Source organism: Chiloscyllium plagiosum, unplaced genomic scaffold (genome assembly GCF_037043375.1).
Source record: "Chiloscyllium plagiosum isolate Xiang-an unplaced genomic scaffold, Cpla_swu_hap1 HiC_scaffold_20, whole genome shotgun sequence".
NCBI lineage: Eukaryota > Metazoa > Chordata > Chondrichthyes > Orectolobiformes > Hemiscylliidae > Chiloscyllium > Chiloscyllium plagiosum.
This window is the reverse complement of record NW_028270158.1, coordinates 8,716,714-8,736,551: the sequence shown is the minus strand read 5'-3', so window position 1 is coordinate 8,736,551 and position 19,838 is coordinate 8,716,714. Positions and strand designations below refer to the sequence as shown.

At 38.6% G+C, this 19,838-nt stretch overlaps 1 protein-coding gene across 7 annotated transcripts in view; it reads right to left on the bottom strand.

Annotated features, from left to right (window-relative positions):
* The window catches only part of LOC122560876 (bromodomain-containing protein 8), a 91,762-nt gene that overhangs the window by 57,762 nt on the left and 14,162 nt on the right, over positions 1 to 19,838 (bottom strand). For 4 of the 7 annotated variants that reach the window (XM_087997642.1, XM_043712073.2, XM_087997637.1 and 1 more), the window contains exons 7-14: positions 19,699 to 19,763; positions 16,259 to 16,392; positions 13,241 to 13,447; positions 12,913 to 13,048; positions 10,699 to 10,875; positions 4,878 to 5,155; positions 3,806 to 4,159; positions 25 to 217 (exon numbers count right to left, since the gene is read on the bottom strand). In XM_087997642.1, coding sequence (XP_087853768.1) covers positions 25 to 217; positions 3,806 to 4,159; positions 4,878 to 5,155; positions 10,699 to 10,875; positions 12,913 to 13,048; positions 13,241 to 13,447; positions 16,259 to 16,392; positions 19,699 to 19,763 — 1,544 coding nt within the window. The remainder of the gene's footprint in view (positions 1 to 24; positions 218 to 3,805; positions 4,160 to 4,877; positions 5,156 to 10,698; positions 10,876 to 12,912; positions 13,049 to 13,240; positions 13,448 to 16,258; positions 16,393 to 19,698; positions 19,764 to 19,838) is intronic. The other 3 variants (XM_087997640.1, XM_087997641.1, XM_087997638.1) reach the window with 2 other exon arrangements.

Here is a 19,838-nt window from a genome sequence, read left to right as displayed (position 1 = left end):
AGATCTCCATTCCAGTCCACTCACCTATAATTTCAGACTGCCCCACATCATCAGAGCCACTTTTGTTCTGAATAGTGATCCTGGGAGAAAGTTGTCCAATTTCTTCTGAAGTACTTTTGCTGCGTGCAGTGCTCCAGGGAGATGGATGTGACGGCTCCTCAGATGTGCTTTTACTTCGCATGATGCTCCGAGGTAAACAATGCTCCAATCCAAGTGTCTGAAAAGGACAGAACAGACACTTATAGGACAAAACAAGAGCACTGTACCTCTTTCACAGTGTGTATTTCTATAAAGTGAGTTAGCAAGCAGGACAAGACATCAACACTTCATCGGAAGCTCACTGATGAGGTTACCTAGCATGGTGACGAAACATAAGAGTCATAGAGATGTACAGCATAGAAACAGACCCTTCGGTCCAACCCGTCCATGCCGAACAGATATCCCAACCCAATCTAGTCCCACCTGGCAGCACCCGGCCCATATCCCTCCAAACCCTTCCTATTCATATACCCATCCAAATGCCTTTTAAATGTTGCAATTGTACCAGCCTCCACCACATCCTCTGGCAGCTCATTCCATACATGTACCACCCTCTGCCTGAAACAGTTGCCCCTTAGGTCTCTTTTATATCTTTCCCCTCTCACCCTCTAGTTCTGGATTCCCCGACCCCAGGGAAAAGACTTTGTCTATTTATCCTATCCATGCCCCTCATTATTTTGTAAGCCTCTATAAGGTCACCCCCCAGCCTCCGACGCTCCAGGGAAAACAGCCCCAGCCTGCTCAGCCTCTCCCTGTAGCTCAGATCCTCTAACCCTGGCAACATCCTTGTAAATCTTTTCTGAACCCTTTCAAGTTTCACAACATCTTTCCAATAGGAAGGAGACAAGAAATGCACGCAATATTCCAACAGTGGCCTAACCAATGTCCTGTACAGCCGCAACATGACCTCCCAGCTCCTGTACTCAATACTCTGACCAATAAATGAAAGCATACCAAACGCCTTCTTCACTATCCTATCTACCTGCGACTCCACTTTCAAGGAATTATGAACCTGCACTCCAAGGTCTCTGTTCAGCAACACTCCCTAGGACCTTACCATTAAGGTGTATAAGTCCTGCTAAGATTTGCTTTCCCAAAATGCAGCACCTCGCATTTATCGGAATTAAACTCCATCTGCCACTTCTCAGCCCATTGGCCCATCTGGTCCAGATTCTGTTGTAATCTGAGGTAACCCTCTTCGCTGTCCACTACACCTCCAATTTTGGTGTAATCTGCAAACTTACTAACTGTATCTCTTATGCTCGCATCCACGGTGGCACAGTGGTTAGCACTACTGCCTCACAGCGCCAGAGACCCGGGTTCAATTCCCGCCTTAGGCGACTGACTGTGTGGAGTTTGCACGTCTGCGTGGGTTTCCTCCGGGTGCTCCGGTTTCCTCCCACAGTCCAAAAATGTGCAGGTCAGGTGAATTGGCCATGCTAAATTGCCCGTAGTGTTAGGTAAGGGGTAAATGTAGGGGTATGGGTGGGTTATGCTTCGGCGGGTCGGTGTGGACTTGTTGGGCCGAAGGGCCTGTTTCCACACTGTAATGTAATCTAATCTAAAATCATTTATGTAAATGACAAAAAGTAGAGGGCCCAGCGCTGATCCTTGTAGCACTCCACTGGTCACAGGCCTCCAGTCTGAAAAACAACCCTCCACCACCACCCTCTGTCTTCTACCTTTGAGCCAATACTGTATCCAAATGGCTAGTTCTCCCTGTATTCCATGAGATCTAACCTTGCTAATCAGTCTCCCAAGGGGAACCTTGTCGAACACCTTACTGAAGTCCATATAGATCACATCTACTGCTCTGCCCTCATCAATCTTCTTTGTTACTTCTTCAAAAAACTCAATCAAGTTTGTGAGACATGATTTCCGACTCACAAAGCCATGTTGACTATCCCGAATCAGTCCTTGCCTTTCCAAATACATGTACATCCTGTCCCTCAGGATTCCCTCCAACAACTTGCCCACTACCGAGGTCACTCACTGGTCTATAGTCCCTGGCTTGTCTTTACCGCCCTTCTTAAACAGTAGCACCACGTTTGCCAACCTCCAGTCTTCTAAGATCCACCAGCTCAGTGAGCAAATCGACAACCTGGTGAGCTGAGCTGCAGAACTGATACTTACTCTTTCTCAAAATCAATGGTCTTTCTAAAAGGCTTAAAAGAAATTCTTAATAGTGAAAGATTATGTAATAGAATGAGAAACACACTAAAAGTTACTTAATATCTAAGTATGCCCAGAACATCAGAAGCAAAGCAAAAATAAGACTTGATTTCAGATACTTAAAAAGAAATGGCACTGAAATCCCCAATTGCCCTTATATCTATATTGAAACACATCCAACATTTAGTAATTTTATAAATGCAACAAACTGTTCTCATTCTTTATTTTAAAATAACGTTCTCTTCTTTTCATACAGGAGCAGTGATATTTTTCCTCCCTACTATCTTTACTGAGGACAGGTTTGCAATTAAAATAGTCCCAGTCAGGGTACAGTTTTTGAAGTATCATCATACTTTTTCCTGGTGTTTTGGATAATAACAACTTAATTTACCCATATTCCCACCTCCATGCAAGGCTGGAAACCTCTCCTCAAAGTTAGCAATATAGGCTAAAAGGAATGCAAGACATCACTGCTCAAGTAACAATTGAAAAATATCAAAAAAACTTCGCAAATTATTTTACATATTTGATTTCATTCAAAAATTGAAAAATGTTAGAACTGACTCCAAATGTAAATGAATATCTAAATACTTATGTGTTCTAAGAAATTCTGACTTGATCACTCTTTCAGGCAGCGTTTCAGTCTCACACCATTCAGTGAAAACAATTCTCAACTTATCTCTTGTCCTTCGACTTACCTTTACTCTATGCCCCTTATTACTGACTCATCCACAAATGGAAAAAATGCCTTCCTACCCACCAGACCCATACTCCTCATAATCTTATATATCACTATCATCAGATCCATTATTAATCTTTGCTACTCCAAGGAAAATTACCATCACCTATCCATTTTATTCCCATATCTCAGATCCTACAACCCCGGAGGAATCCGGATAATTCTCCTCTATACTCTCTTGAATGCAGTCCTTCCCATAACGTGGTGACCCATAACTGCATATTGTATTCTAGTTGCTGCCTAACTAGTGTCTTATAAAATTTCAGCATAACCTTTTTGTTCTGGTGTTTTATGCCTCAGCTAATAAAGGAAAGCATGCCATTGGCTTCTTTACCAATCAACTTGTTATGACACACTCTCTGCCAGGTGGGACTTAAACCTGGACTTTCCCAGCTGCAGAGACACTACCACTGCACCACAACAGCTCACGTTACAAATTTACCTCCTGACTCTACCATACCTGATTTCATTAAGTCCATTAACCATTATTAGTATCTTTCAGCTACATATAATTAACATTGCTCATTTCTTAGAACAAATACAACTTCCACACAATTAATATGTTGATACAGGGAATAAAAAGACCAAGAAAAAATAAGCAAGTTTTTTATTTAAATAAATTTTGAGGAGTCGTTCAAAACTACACGACTTTATCAACAGCATTTCAGATTAGGGACTGAACCAGGGCAATATGTTTCAGCCTCCTTGAAGTTCCTTTAATAGTTAAAAAAAAGGCTAACCAAGCCACTGTTGCAAATGCAAACATATGTGGGTGTGACTCCAATACTTAACGCAATGTGAAAATCATGCTGTTTACATGCTTGAATTCTTGTAATTTCTGTTCTACTTTCTTACCTCTGTATGCAGTCCACCATCTGGGGAACTTGTTGTGTTTCCAACGCTCACTATATGTTGTGCATGACCTAAATTTGACTCTTCTTCCTGTTCTTGCTCTACCTTCACTTTTTCTGGCAACTCTTGCTTAATTGCTTTGAAAGTCAATTTTTCCTCAGTTCCCAAACCAGCCAACATTTGAGATTCATCACTGGATCGGTGCTCAGATTTATAAGTCTGCTGCTGGACCTCTTCAGCTTCCTCCTTTATTGCCTGTTCTGCTCGAAACAGGGAGACAGCATTCCCTTCAGTGGCAGCTAGCTGCTCTCCAATATCATCAGGGGGAAGGTTTATCAGTTCTGCTGCTTCCTCCACCTACAAAGCAATAGATTACTGATCAGCTTTTTGTTTCAGATTCTTCAAATCCCAGGTTACCACCAGCTGTCCCTCCATTGTTCTCCCCAGTATTCTTAGTCTTCAGGTGAGGAGCATATATTATTTAATGCAACAAAATATGCACTGCTGGAAGCCAGGACAGCTGACACCCCACAGAAACTTGTTCCGCAGCAGACTTCTGATTATGAAAAATTCCCCATACCACAGTAGAATGTGGATTTCTTGATCTTGGACAATGAGTCAATTCCATAACAGACAGATGTGCAGCAGTCAGCTCAAAGACATCAAAAGTAAAGCATCAAAATAGAACAGCCGCCTAATCTCTAAAACAGAACTCACAGAACTTGTTCCACATTGCGCCCTCACTTTTCAGTTTTGAAAATTGTTATGTACCCAGAGCTGCGGTGTGAGGGGAATTAGGAGGCCTGCTGTTTAGAATGCAGCTCTTTAAGCAGCACTGTCTTTTCATAAGGTTTTACACGACAGGACTCAGGCTTCAAAGATGGGCCATGACTAATATTAAAAACGGTACCAGGATTTAAAGGAGCCTCACAGCAGTGAGCACTCAGCTGGAGCTCCATAATAGCCAGTGCCTCATACTTTGGGAAACCCTATTTAAAAGCAATGGCATATGGAATAAGGAAGAGCCAAAAAGAAGGGAACAAAAAACTTGTTTTGGAAGGAAAAAATTGTTTACCTTCTCTTCAATGATTGCTAGGATATCTGCCTGATTCCCCAAGTTCAGTACATCTGTATAATCAGAGACCCTAGTATCTTCGGTGTCTTCAAGCTGCTTTGATCGATGCTGATCTGCAATGCCCTCTCTTGGTCTTGCAATCTGCAAACTGCCACCTGGCAGACACTTGCTTTCACCAGAGTCAATTAACACAGAGAAGCCAGCCAGATCTCCAGATACTGATAGTGACGGCTGCTCCTCACAGCTCGCTACCTGAACACAAATGGTGGTTTCTTCAACTGCAAAAATAAAACATCAAAAAAATGATCCTCTAAAAATGAATACATCTTTTGTATTTCCAACCAGACATCCTGCACAAAGGGCGTGTCATGATATGTTTAATGATGCAATTAGATTTTTCAAATATTTTATGGAGTACTCCTACGGAAGCATCTAACAGAATACAATGGCACTTTGAAAAACAAATCTCTTGAGATACCTAAACCAGTTTACTCTGGTTGTTGTCAAGAATGGGCTCATAAACAAATTAATGTGAAAACTACAAATACATAATTCCCTTATACTCGAAGTGGCAGAAATATTGGGGCAGATAATTGGAGAGAAGAATTAAGATGCTCTCTGATAAAAAGGTTCTGCATAGAATGCAAGTGGGGAAGGCTTGCATCAATACCATAATTCCTGCACAACACCAAACACTCGAGATATAATGCCCTACTTCTTCCTTCTACCCTAATGAATAAATAATTTGTTTCAGAGTTAATAAACTTCAAAATGTATTCAGGTTGCCTGGCCAAACCACTTAGCTGCACTGGCCCACTGTTCTGTATGGAACAATACTGACTTGCAATTTACTTACAAAGTGGAAAGTATACAATTTTATCCAAGATCCTCCCAGGAGATTCAGAAGGTGTTAAAGAAAGAAGAATGTTTACCTCATAACAAATTTATCATCAGAAACAAATTAAAGCACATTTAAAATTCAAGTTTCCCCCAAAATAAGCTAAAAAACAGAGAGTCAGGGTCATTCAGTGGTTTATTTTGATTCAGTACAGTATTACCTAAAAAAAATACTGCAGCTCGTTTCTCTCCCAAGTTATTTTGCTGAATTCTTTTTGATGTGCTGCACAGTTCACATTGTTCTCCAGTTGGAAAAACACTCTGAAGACCTACTCACAAGCCTCTGGCATTGTCACCTCAACATATCAGGATAGCCCTCCCACCCAAATCTTCCTCATTTCCTTCAGGGAGATGCTTCGTGTTCAACCAATATCCTCTATGAAGATCAACTGGGATGAGGGAACAACTGCTCTGAGAACTGTACAAATTACCCTTCATGGCATGCATGTTGAATCTTCAACATGCTAATATCACTGTGTCTCAGTTATAAGGTTATTTAAAATTAGTATCACAGTCACTGAATATCAAAGGCAACTATTAGTGCAAACAATTACCTTAAACAGTAATTCAATTGCTGAAGGTGAACTTGCATCGAATCCACATTCTCTCTAAAATAGTTAAAGATTGTCCCAAAAAGCAACGATTAATTAAAAAATTCCCAAAGTATCAGAGTCCCAGATAATCGTACTTGCAGCATGTTCAAGTAAAAGGCAGAATCTTGGGCTGCATCTAAAAACACCATTTTATAGAATCGAATTGAAAACTGGAGGAATGAGATCTTTTAGCTATGAAAGGTCTTTAAGCTTTAGCTTTTAAAACATTTTGACAGGGATGGTTTATGTCCCTCTACTGACAGATTTATTCTGGTGTGCATGAATCCAAGTTAAAGCCTTTTTAAACTCAATAGTGCTGATGCAGGCTTGTAAAACACAGTACGCTTTCATACATGATTCTCTTTCTTGTGATTATAGAGAGTGTACTGGTAAGATGATCAAAATTAGAATGACTGTCATCGAGCCTCTCCTACAAAAATATGCAATGGGTATTTTTCTTCAGGAGTTAACCTGATAACTAATCCTTCTTAGTTTCCCTGAGTCACACACCATGCACATAATAGCATTAGGCTTGTTTTTAAACACTTCACCCACATGACTCTGAATCTAGCCACTGCCAATGGAAATATTTCACCAATAGTACAATTGGAATTCCATTTGTCAAGGAAAACACTGACCTTCAAAGTGAATACAATCACTTAACCAGCCTTGTCAGTACTGCAACCTGAAGCATATTCTTCGAAATATTCCCCACCACAACCTCTCCAGTATAATATCCCCAATCATGACAGTCAGTGATTGGAACTACAGGTGCTTATTCCCAGAAAATAAAGCACATATGAAGCCATTCAAATAATTATATGTTGTTGGCTCAGGCTGTTCAATGAAAACTAATTACAGAGGAACCTCGACTATTTGAAGGACATGGGCGGGGAGTGTTTCGTTCAGTTAATCAAATGCTGAATAACAGTTTAGCCAAACATTGGGACCTTGCACTCTTGTCAGATAATCCAAAATTCTGATAATCGAATGCTGAATAATCGAGGTTGCTCTGTGTTCTATTTTCCATTTCTATCCCTTTTCCTCCTAACCCATTTTTCTTTGTAAATACTTATTCAGTTTCTTTTTAAACAATACATTCACACTCTCAGTACTTGTGACCATTCCTTTTGTAGTTTAACAACCCTCTGTGAGGTGAAAAGACATCTTTTACCAAATTTTGTGAAAATTTGGTTTGTCTTGTAATTTTCCCATTCAAAAGACCTACATCAATAGCATGTATGCAATTTTTCAACTTGTGTCCAATTTTATTTTTTTTAAATTAATATGATGCCCTAGATAATAGAATATTTGAACTATTTTAAGTTTGTTTGCGGTCTTAACTCTGACCAGCAGACAGCAACTAGGGAGTATTTTATGTGCCAAACTGCCTGTATGAAAGTTAGTGCTATTGATTTTTAAAATCTTTAGTGTTTTTAAAAACTGCAATACACTTTTACTCCATTAAGATATACAGGTATATTGGGCTACCACCAGCCCACTCTCTCAAAAACTGAGAACATGAAAATTTATAATGGCAAAAGCTGACACAAACTGCATAAATAGCTACACACAGCATTTTGTATATTTTACTTATTTTTTCAAAAATCTCAAGTTTGAGGGTATGTAGAATTATCTGCTGTCTTCATACCCCAATTCAATGAAACCAAGGCTTCAAAGTGGGATTACCGACCAAAATTCTGAAGTTGTGAACTCTAAGACAGCAATGACTGACATAGAGATCCAACCAACTGCTAATGGCTGCATGGTACCTTTAAATCCTCATAGATTTTTGTTTAATAATGGACTGACCTTTGAGGCCTTTCACTGTTTTGAAAAACCCATTGGAAAAAAGTACAACTTCTTAAAGATTCTGTGACCTAATCAAATTCTACCACCCACCCCTCTATCATTACACCTTCTCCTTACACCAACCCCTATCTGTCACATAAATCCCATCCCTTCCCTACTACCAATCAGAATCACCACAGGTGTCTCGCTGCTCTCATCTCAGTCATCCACTTGTCTGAAGGCCTCACCCTCTCCCATATCTCTGATGTGGGCTCATGACAATTTTCAAGCGCCAGATCCACAAATAAGGCTCTAATTCTCATTATGAACTTGTTAGTGTCTTGCATAAATTCAGCATCCATTTCTTTACTTTCCTTCTTCAACTCTACGGCATTTAAAATAGAGAATTCTATTTGCCCTTCTGTGGCTCTTTCTAACTGTACTCACACCTTCAAAATCCCAATGTCTGGAAGAGGCAACCTGATAGAAATTTATAAAATAATGACAAGTATAGATATAGTTAATGGTAGCTGTCATTTTCTTAGGATGGGGTATTTCAAGACCGGGGGCACATTTTTAAGGTGAGAAGAAAGAGATTTGAAAAGTCATGAGGGGCAATTATTTTCTTTACTGAGAGGGTGGTTAGCGTGTGGAATGAACTTCCTGAGGAAGTAGTGGATCTGGGTACAATTACAACGATTAAAAGACATTTGGATAGATACATGAGAAGGAAAGGTTTGGAAGGATATGGGCTGGGAGTAGGCAGGTGGCACTGGTTTAGTTTGGGATTATGTTCAGCAATGGACTGGTTGGACCAAAGGGTCTATGATATGAATTATTGGATAACAATGTCAGAAGGTATATGAGTGTACTGATTTCTCTGCTGTTTCAACAATTCTTACAAACATACATTTCTGTTATTAGACTCCCAATAAAAAGACTCATAACATGAATGGATATTACATAACTGAAACTTGTTAACGATAATACTGCACTCCCACTTACAAATTACATTTTCAAGAAATTTAAAATTTTCTATCATTATCAAAAAGGAGGTTGTCCATTGGAAAATTCACAAGGAACTAATGAAACTATTCATTGGGAATCACAATCCTTTGCATGCCTCAAGATCTCCAAATGCCCCCTACTCAAAATGACAGAAGTTATAGAACTCAACCACATAAAATCCGACACAATTTGGAGAATAACTGTGGATCAAGTCATGACCAGTTTCATGAAGAAAATCTTAGACCAAAGACTGCTCTCCAGCTCCACAAGCAAATTGAAGCCATACATCCATGTTTTATTCCACAATTTTCTTTAACATGTTATTTAGTCCAAAGGATAGCACCACATCCACAGCAACATTGGCGAACTAACGTTTCTTATAGAGCAATATCTTAATATTTTCATTAAAAGTGTCAAATTTCTCTACTGCACAGTGTAATAAACTCCACCTGACCATTACATTCTTGTGCTGTATTGCTTTGTTTACTGCAAAGCATTTGAAATTGAAGTAAGTGGTGTTGAGCCAACATGACTAGAATGTCGGCATTCGACAATGTGCTGAAGAATGTGACGTTTGTGGAATAGATAACTGTGTTAATGTGTGTAGTTTTATTCTGGTTTGATAATACAGCTCCAGTATTACTGTATACAACTCTCCAGCATCTGCACTCCTCACTTTCAACTGTATATTGCATATGCCCAACTACCATAAATGAGCCTTCAATAATACAGATCATGAGAATTTTCTTCTTTCTACAATATATCCTATCCCATTTTCCTAATCTTTGATTCTTTACATAAAGTTTTCTCTCCTCATATAATGAAATTCTGTAATTAGCTATAATAAATCATTGACCAGAGGGAAGGAATAACTCTCCCTCCAACTTCACTCTTTCTGGGAAAGCATTCAGCCTCTGTTTGGCTTCTTTTTCTTACAATATAACTCACTCAAATCCACCTCTCCTGGAAATCAGAGTCACGGTTCCATTATTTTGCATCAAACCACAATGAATCCCTAAACCAAAACATTAACACACAACTTCCTATTTATAGTATGTATCTCAAATTATTGCCCTAAATAAGATAATTTTATTGTGCAAAGGTGCTTTGTTTTTTGAAATTTATCAGATATTTAAATTTAGAACGAGAATGTAAAGCTTTAGGTAAACATGGTACCAAAGCTCTTTCCTTAAAAAGTACCACAGGTAAATAATGGTTAAAAGTCAAAAGAAGACAAGGACAAAATGAATGTTCCACTCAGCCTTGAATGTTTGTGAGATATTCATTTCAAAGCACAATGAATGGTGTCACTGGTTGTTCATTCTAACAGAGTTTCATGTGGTGCTAACAAACCAAAAGATATTTGTCTATATTTGTCAAACGTTAGTTTGAAACCCCACAGTTTGCCCATCTTTTTTTCTTTAAGATCCAAACCTAGAAGTTTGGGACAATCTTTAAAAGGAATAGGGTATTAGGTTACTGCATGTTTTCTGAGATCTGGCAGCGATAGGTTAGACTGCCTTGTGACAGACCTGTCCTGCTGCTCTCCTGCGTCACTGCTGTGGTGCCGGCTGAACACACCTGGTCAGCTAGATTTTGCAAAGGTTTAACTGGAGGTGATGCCTCACTGCTGATAGTAGAGAAAGGAACGAAAGGTGGCGTGAAGTGCGAGAGGCCGGCCTCCAAAAGCCTGGACAGAGTAGGGGCTCCTAACACAAAGTGCACAAAGAAACATACAAAGCTAATGCAGACAGGCAACAGCAACCATTTTCAACACACAAGTTCTTCATTAGTTAAATGACATTGAAAGCCCCGAGAACCAAACTTTCTAAAGGTTTTTGATACAGAATCATGTAGTAGAGACTCCAATGAAAACAAAGTACAACACAGAACAATGATAACAGCCAGATCTGTCCTAAACAATACCATATACACAAAAGCAACTGGGTCTGCCCCTTCTTGTGCTACTGCAAACAATTAAGGAATCAGATCCGTTTCTACTTTTGGTACAACACAAAATGACAGACAAATTCTCAGCAGTATTACCATATGGAATGGCATGACCTAATCTATTTTTATCTGTTCACAATGACTGTTTACTAATATCACTTATCCATGGTATTGCACACCAGAGAAAAACATACATCAACCACACGAAATAACAGAGATTGGAACAACATAGAATGAAAGTGAAGAAATGTATCATAAAGTACTATTTATGATAAATAACAGAACAAGTTAATTTGTTACTTTCTGGCAAACTACAATGATTCTAGGATTGGGGAATAGGAAGTGAAAATTCTAACATTGACAATCTGCTCTCCCCCACTGTTTTGTTATCAATTCCTGGGAGTTGAGTGCACATTGCCCAACCACTAATATTCATGACCATTCTTCCTGAAGACAGTGAACAGAGAACTGGGACTAAAGAGCAAATTTTACCAAACAAGAAAAATCTAACTCAGAGAACTGTTTCAACCGGATAACATTCAAGAACATGCCAATGACATAAAATGTCAAACACTCAAATACCAGAAATTGAGGCAGGGAATTCTGAGCGGCAATGATAGACAGGCAGCACATATCTAAGTCAGAAAAGATCAAGATCTGGAGGGGTACTCAAAGTCATTTTGTTCTCATGACCATTGTAAGACAAGCTACTGATTCCATTTGGGTTGACTGGTGGGAGGAACCATCTTTGTGGGAAGAAACATTTGAAAGGCTTTGCCAAGTATGCACTTTTAGCTCTTTACTTTGCTTCTGTGTTTTTCAATGTGACAAATCCCTGATAAGAAAGGAACACAACACTTCTAATGCTGTCACGTTCCCTGTGGTATATTCTAAAGTTCACAGCAACATGAAAGAAATATCAATGGTAAGATCAGCACACTCAACAACTAAACTTGAGTCTATATATTAATGCTGTAGCAAAACCTGGACCTATCCTGTACAAGTGTCAGACTGGACATAGCAGAGCTCCCTGACAAAGGGCATTCAAGAACAGCTGAGTATTTCTAGTGCTGGCACATAAATTACCAGATAGAGATTAAATCTAAGTTTGTAACTTGCTATGATGGAATTTGAACTCATCTTAAATCATGAAGCTATCATATCCTGCATCAATGTAATGACATAACACATCACGTGAACTAAAAGTCATAATGGAGTTGAAAAATGAGCACAATTGTAAGTATCAGAAAGACAAAGACACCAAAAGTGAAAAACAAATCTTGGTTAAGAAATTGCTGGTCATTCCAGAAAGACATTTGAAATAATATTGATCAAGAACAAATGATGTGGTTTTGGGTGGGAGGAGAAGAAGCAAATAGATAGAAAGAGTGTGAAAATAAATCTTACATTCAGATCAACAGATTTTATTCAATGCTCCAATCTTAAAAACAGTTCACTTCCAATCTTTTCTGTTTGTACATTTTAATTTCAGGGTAAGTAGTGAGTATTATTGGAAAGCAATCACCTTTACTATGAAGTTACATATAAAAAGTCTACCTACCAATGTCAGTCAACTTTAATCTCACCTTTGACAAAAACAACATGCACTGAATGTATAATTTGATAATATTAAATTATTTCCAATTACAAACATAAGGATACTGGACAACAAATAGATGTGCAATGTTTAAACAAAATCAGATGAAATATGTTGCCACAAAGAAGATACAACCAATGTGTCATGTTTCTGCCATAAATGACGCTAAAATAGGAATGCAAAACAGTAAAACTGTCACCTGTAGGTGCTGGGGACACTGGTACATTGGATTGTAGCTCGGGAACATGCAGCGTTGATACACCTGCTCCCATTTCAACATGCACATTCGGACTAGCAACATGACCAGAATTCACCTGGAGCTCAGCTTCACTGACCTACAAAAGGAAAAGGAGAAAAAAATTCAATTAACTTTGAAGCAATGCAACTTCCATAAATCTTTACAATATGCCTTGTATATGTATTTGAACCCATTACTATTCAATGTACCCCATCATCTTTACAATCTTGGTGATATTCTGCTTAACAGACCACTTATATTTCTGAAAAATAAAATGGTGGTTACTTACAAGCCTAGGACTAGTAGGCAGGAGACTCCCTTTTTTCAGGAGCTCAGACAGCAGTGGAGAGGGTGGAGGTGTGGCTTTCTGTCCCAATAACTTTTTCTGAGGAGAATCCTCCAGCACTGGAGTTTCAAGATTCGTGGAGGTGACGGGTGTCTCAGGGGCTGAGATCACTGGAATAGTTGATGTGCTTCCAATGTTCATCGACACCAGCTGTACAAGGCAAAAGTATATTTTTAACTCACCTTTTAAATAAGCAACAAGCACACAAACCTGATAAAGAGATACTTTCATACATGAGCAAATCAAAGAGGGATGTATGAGGAAGAGAATCCTCATGAATATCAAAATACTAACTAGCCCTTCCTTATTCTATTAATGCAACTCTTCAACCTCTGCATGCAAATAAATCATATTCTAAACTTATCTGAGTGAGTGGAGAACAGGAATTATGATTGTATAGTCTGACCCACAGGTTCCACAGCATAAAACAAATTTATTTAAACGTAAAACAGTCAAAGGTGCTTCAGAGGAGTACTTATAAACAATGATACTGAACCATATAAGAAAATCAAGGCAAATATTAAGGAAATATTATGCAGCCACTGAGATATTCCATTCACACCGAATGGCATGGGTTTCCATGCATTGACCTCAGAGGTCTGGACAGTGCAAACAAATTACAAGGAACATTGGTAGAGAGGGTTATGTAAAGAATTATGATGGCAGGGCTTATGCAGGCTCCAATGGTGGTGCAATTAAAATTGGATCAAAGCAAGAGGCCAGAATTCAGAGAAACACCACTATCTCAAAATCGTTTCTGAGTGGAATGTAGGATTGGAGGAAATTCTTGTGACAGGGAGGGCTGAGGCAATGGGAACATTTGAAAAGAAAGTTGAGAATTTTAAATAGAACCCAATATAGATTAACAAACACAAGTGAGATAGGAGAACAGGAATTAGTTGATGTTAGGATATGGACAGAGGTTTGAATGATTTCGACTTCACAAAAGCTACAAAATGGGAGGCCAAGCAGAAAAGCACCATAATACGTGAGTCTAGAAGTAACAATGAAAGTTTCAGCAGCAGATAAATGACTACAGGGGAGGAGAAGAAGAGGTCACAGAGCGGAAAACAAGTGATCTTGATGACTGAGTGGATTCTGGGACCAGAGGCTTCCTGATGAAGGGCTTATGCACAAAATGTCGATTCTCATGCTCCTCAAATTCTACCTGGCCTGCTGTGCTTTTCCAGCACCACCATCTCGATCAGAGGCTCATTGTAAATTTAAATGCAACTTGAGAATTGTGAATGGCTAAACAGTGACCAAAGACAGGGATGGAGTTGGTCTTGGACAGTTGATGTTTTGAGCATGAGCACTTCATCAGGAACGGTGAAGAGCTCATATTTCTGATGAAGAGCTCATGCTCGAAATGTCGACGCTCCTGCTCCTCAGATGCTACCTGACTGGCTGTGCTTTTCCAGCACCACACTATTCAACTCTGATCTCCAGCGTCTGCAGTCCTCACTTTCTCCATGGAACTGGTCTTCCCATTGCTTGGTTGGAGTAAACTTCCACTCATCTTGTACCCCCTTGTCTTATAGTACATGCCAAATGTGCCAAGGCAGACACACATAATGAAGTCAAGACAAGGGTCTACACACACTTAGAAATGGAAATCCCACAATGGCAGAAAGAAAGGTTAATTCAAAGTTACAAAATTATTCGAAGAACAAAAAAGAGAATCTATAATTTAAACTTTACACTTGTTGAATCTTCTCATAAGTGATATTTTTAATATATCCATTCATGGGATGTGGGTATCATTAGCTGAACTAACATTTCTTGCCTATCCCTAGTTGTCTTTGAGATGGTACTGATGAGCTGCCTTCCTGAATTATTGTAGTCCCTATAGTGTAGGTAGACCCACAATGTCTTTACGGATTGTTCCAGGATTTTGACCGAGTGACACTTAAGAAATAGCAATAGAGTTTCAAGTCAGGATGGTTAGTGGTTTGGAGGTGAACTTGTAGGTGATAGAGCTTCCATATAGCTGCTACCCTCATCCTTTGAGATGAAGTAAGGCTGGAATGAAGGCAGGAACTGAGTGGCCTTGGTAGACGTCAACTAGGCATGAGAAAGCAGGTAATTGCTAAACAAGAGCAGTTTGATGACACCATTCATCGCTTTATAAATGATTGACACTGCGTTGATGGGGCAGTTATTGTTAGTAACAGTTATACATTTAATAAATTTTAAAAAAGTTTAATAGTTGCTCATTTAGTTTTCAGAATATAATGAACAGATTGAGGAAACTTTATTTCCAAAGCAATTTCACAGGATCATTATTCAACATAGAATTTTACTTATGTGGCCCTGAATAAGTCCATCAACATAAAGGAATTATGATAGCTATAAAACAGCAAAACCTTCAAACGAATGCGACAAATCCATTGCAGGTATGCTAATAATATGTTAAAAGTTAGCTGACAGCAGGCAGCTTTGGTCATTCTTTAATGCAACCTCATAGTTACTGACAGTAATGCCATGAGAGATCTTGATACAAAACATTTGATCCATTCAATCACAAGATCCCTCATGATTATTCACAGTGAGTCAGCACATATGTTGTTTTACAATTATAGAATGTGAATAAGGAAGTGGAGCAGGGAATGTGTTGAGGGATGTGAGACATTTATGAGAAAGTCTTGCAGGATAATCAGCAGTTTAAGGGTTAAAACCCTTAAGATATTCTGCTTAAGGGCTTGTGAATCTTTCTTCATTGTCTGATGTTTGATACAATCAGTGAGGGAAGAACACAATGCTAGCACCAAGAATAGATGACTGCACATGATTTTCACCTCAACTCCAAAGATTATTCCACGTTGTATCTGCATTAAATACAGCTCTTCAGACTATTACAGTCTCTTCTTAGGCAAACCAAGGTCACACAAGGGACAAAATAGATTTGAGCTGAATCAGAAGGGACAAAATGAACACCACAAAAGAATGTTTCATACATACACTATTGTGACTCTCCTCACTCGCCTGTGGTGTATCTGTAGTCGAGTAGTCTATTCCAGGAGAATTTGATTCTAGTGGGGACCGGATCGGCAGGCTCATCAGTCTTTTGGGTGCATTTTTTGCTGCTTGGCGGGCTACAACAAACAGAGCATGTTTAAATAATTTAAAAATTAAATTTAGATCATTTGTCTATTTTGCAGTTATCTTCATATTTGTACACCATATATCGTTCTCAGTCAGAAGTATAGCAACCAAGATGCTATCAACTATTCAGCCACATTAACTCAAAGTTGCTCTCCAATAGCTTGAAGTTAATTACATTGGTGAGAAAAAGACAAATGAATGTAACATAAAAACATAAATATGGAAACAGGAACAAACCACACATCCTACAAAACAGTTCCTCCATTTAATATGATCCTGGCTGATGCGTGGCTTCAAATCGACTTCCGTGTTCACTCCCATATTGCCTGATTCTTGGAGATAACAGCAATCTGGCTATTTCAGCCTTGATTATATTCAGTGGTGAAGAATCCATAACCATCCCACTTTAAAAAAAATTTCAAACATTCACAATCCTGAGTGTAGATATTTCCTCTCATCTCAACCCTCACTGACTGACCCTTTATGTCAAGATTGCGCCCTGTCTCATATTCTAAAACCAAAAGCAACCTCTTAGTTTCTATCCTGTCAAGTCCCTTCATAATCTTCCAAGATTCAAAGAGACCACCCCTTACTCTTCCAAACTCCAGAGTTTGGTAAATACCAAATTTCTTCAGCCTCTCATTATAAAACAACCCAGTGATCAATTAATGAACATTCAAGGGCTACCTCCAATGCAACATAACTTTCCTTAAACATGGAGATAATAACTCAGCGGTGTTCCAGTTGTGGTCTCACCCAATCCTGTACAACTGAAGAAAGTTTGCTTTATTCTTGGGCTCCAATCCACTTGCAGTAAAGATCAACATTTTATTTGCATTCCTGCTTGCATGCCATAGTTGCATGCGAACCTTCTGTGTTTCTTCTATGAATGAGGTTTCTCTGAACATCAGCATTTACAAGTTTCATGCCCTGTAAAAATATTCTGCTTTTCTATTCTTACCCAAGTGAATAACCTCATATTTGCCCCTGTTATACTTCACTTGCTACTTTGCTGGTAAATCACTTAATTGCTCATATAGCTTTGCAGCTTGTCACAGCTTACATCCCCATTTGGCTTTATTTCTTCAGCAAATTTAGATACATTATTCTTCCTCACCTCTTCACAATCTGTTTCAATGTCTGAGATGAAAATCAATATGCAGAATGAGCGCAAGTTAAGATCACATTTCCACGACAATGAAATGTCATTCAAAAATAAATAAGCAATGATACAGAGTAAAACTCTGAAAGCATTTATAAATTCAGAGGTATTAGATGACAATTATACCATACAGTGGGTGAACCTTCATCACTGATTGTACTCTCTAATCTGGGAATCAGTGCAAATATTTTCAAAAACCTTGATAAGGAGCAAGGCTGTTATTCTATTCCTAAGATCGATCCTGCGATCTACATTCATATTGGAGTGACCTGCAGAGTTGAATGGCCTATAAATGCTCAGTTGTAGAATACATACCAGATCAGAACTTGGAATGAGTCTCAAAATAAAACTTCCATTGTCTCAGCTGTCAAAGAAAATTACCACTATACACCAAAAATCTCAGTAACACCTATAACAAGAGACTTTTGTCCAAATAAACCAACTTGTCTATTATTTTTAACAATTGCTCTGAATCTCAAAGTCTGGCTTGAGGTTAAATGAGCCAGAGTCTTAGAGCGAAACAACATAGAGACAGAACTTTGGTCCAACTCATCCATGCCAACCAGATATCCTAAATTAATCTAGTCCCATTTGCCAGCATTTGCCATATCTCTCAAAACCTTCCTACTTATGTATTCATCCAGATGCCTTTTAAATGTAATTGTACCAGCCTCCACCAATTGCTCTGGCAGCTCATTCCGTACACGTATCACCTTCTGTGTGAAAATATTGTCCCTTAGATTCCTTTTAAATTGTTCCCCTCTCAACTTAAGCTTATGCCCTCTAGTTTTGGACTACCCACCCTGGGGAAATGACCTTGTCTATTCACCCTATCCACGTCACAATTGATATTATAAACCTCTGTAAGATCACCACTCAGCCTCCAATGCTCCAGGGAAAATAGCCCCAATCTATTCAACCTCTCCCTACATTTCAAATCTTCCAACCCTGGCAACAGCCTTGTAAATCTTTTCTGAACCCTCTCAAGTTTCACAACACTGTTCCTATAGCAGGGAGATCAGAAACAAATGCAGTATTCCAAAAGTGGCCTAACCAGTGTCCTGTAGAGCTGCAATACAACCTATACTCAATGCATTGATCACTGAAGACAAACATTCCAAATGCCTTCTTCTCTATCCTATCTACCTATGACTCCACATTGAGTTCCACAAATGAACTAAATATTGCATTGCATGTACTACAACCAAGATGTCATGGTTAAAAAGCATTTATATGACGAAACTTTGCGCTATTTTTACACCCTCAATAAGCACATTATGTGCTGTCATCGCAGTGAAGAACCTACTCTGACAAAGTCTCTCTTTCGACTTTTGTTCCATCCTCCCACATTTACTACAGAAAGGGAAGCAAGTTAACCATCTACTGTAGAATGTTAACAAAGAAATTAAAAAGACTCTCATCTCTTCATTAAATAATACAATGATTTATTTTTCACCTCCCTAAATAGAGTCCTGGGGTCTAAGTTCTACCTGACAAGGTCATCCAAAATAGTACACTAAAACCTTGGAGGTTAGATGATACTCTCCCCATAAACTTCACTCTCGTAAGAGCTGTAGTTTCTCTAATCTCTCTTCATAACTAGGGTCTTGCAAGCCTGGTGGCATCTTGGTATTCTAAGTACATATTTGAACAAGGAACAAGAGAAGGCCATTTGACAAAGTACTCTAATAAATTTATGAAATGTTATTTCCCTTTGACGAAACCATGTTGGCTCTTCCTGATTATCTTGAATAATATTTCAAGTGCCCGGATAGAAGCAAAAACAATAATGAAGGCAGTAAAAGATAATTTAAGAAATAGTCACGTGACTAAATATATTTAACATTTTTTTGTTTGGGGGGTGGTTATAGACATTAGAAACGTAAATGAGGACAGACAAAAAAATCTTTGAGAATTTTAGGAATCTACTGAGTCAATTGCAACAAATTATATTATCTATTTATAATGCAGATATCAGCATTTATGATAGAAAAAGTCAAAACTAGGAAATGTAAATATTTGACAAATATATAGAAAAAACTAGTTTTGTAATATTTCCATAAGGAGAAAATTGAGTTATATTTGTTAATTATGCAATAAATTTTGAAAATTTGCATTTAGAAATGGATCATACCCTGAAAAGCACTTTCTGTTGCGCGCCTTTTCATCTCAGCCTCCTCTTCTTCCTGTTTCTTCCTTCTGTAAATAGAAAATCAAAATGCTCAGACCCCAGTATCATAAATCAACTCCATGTCACATGGGGATTTTAAACAG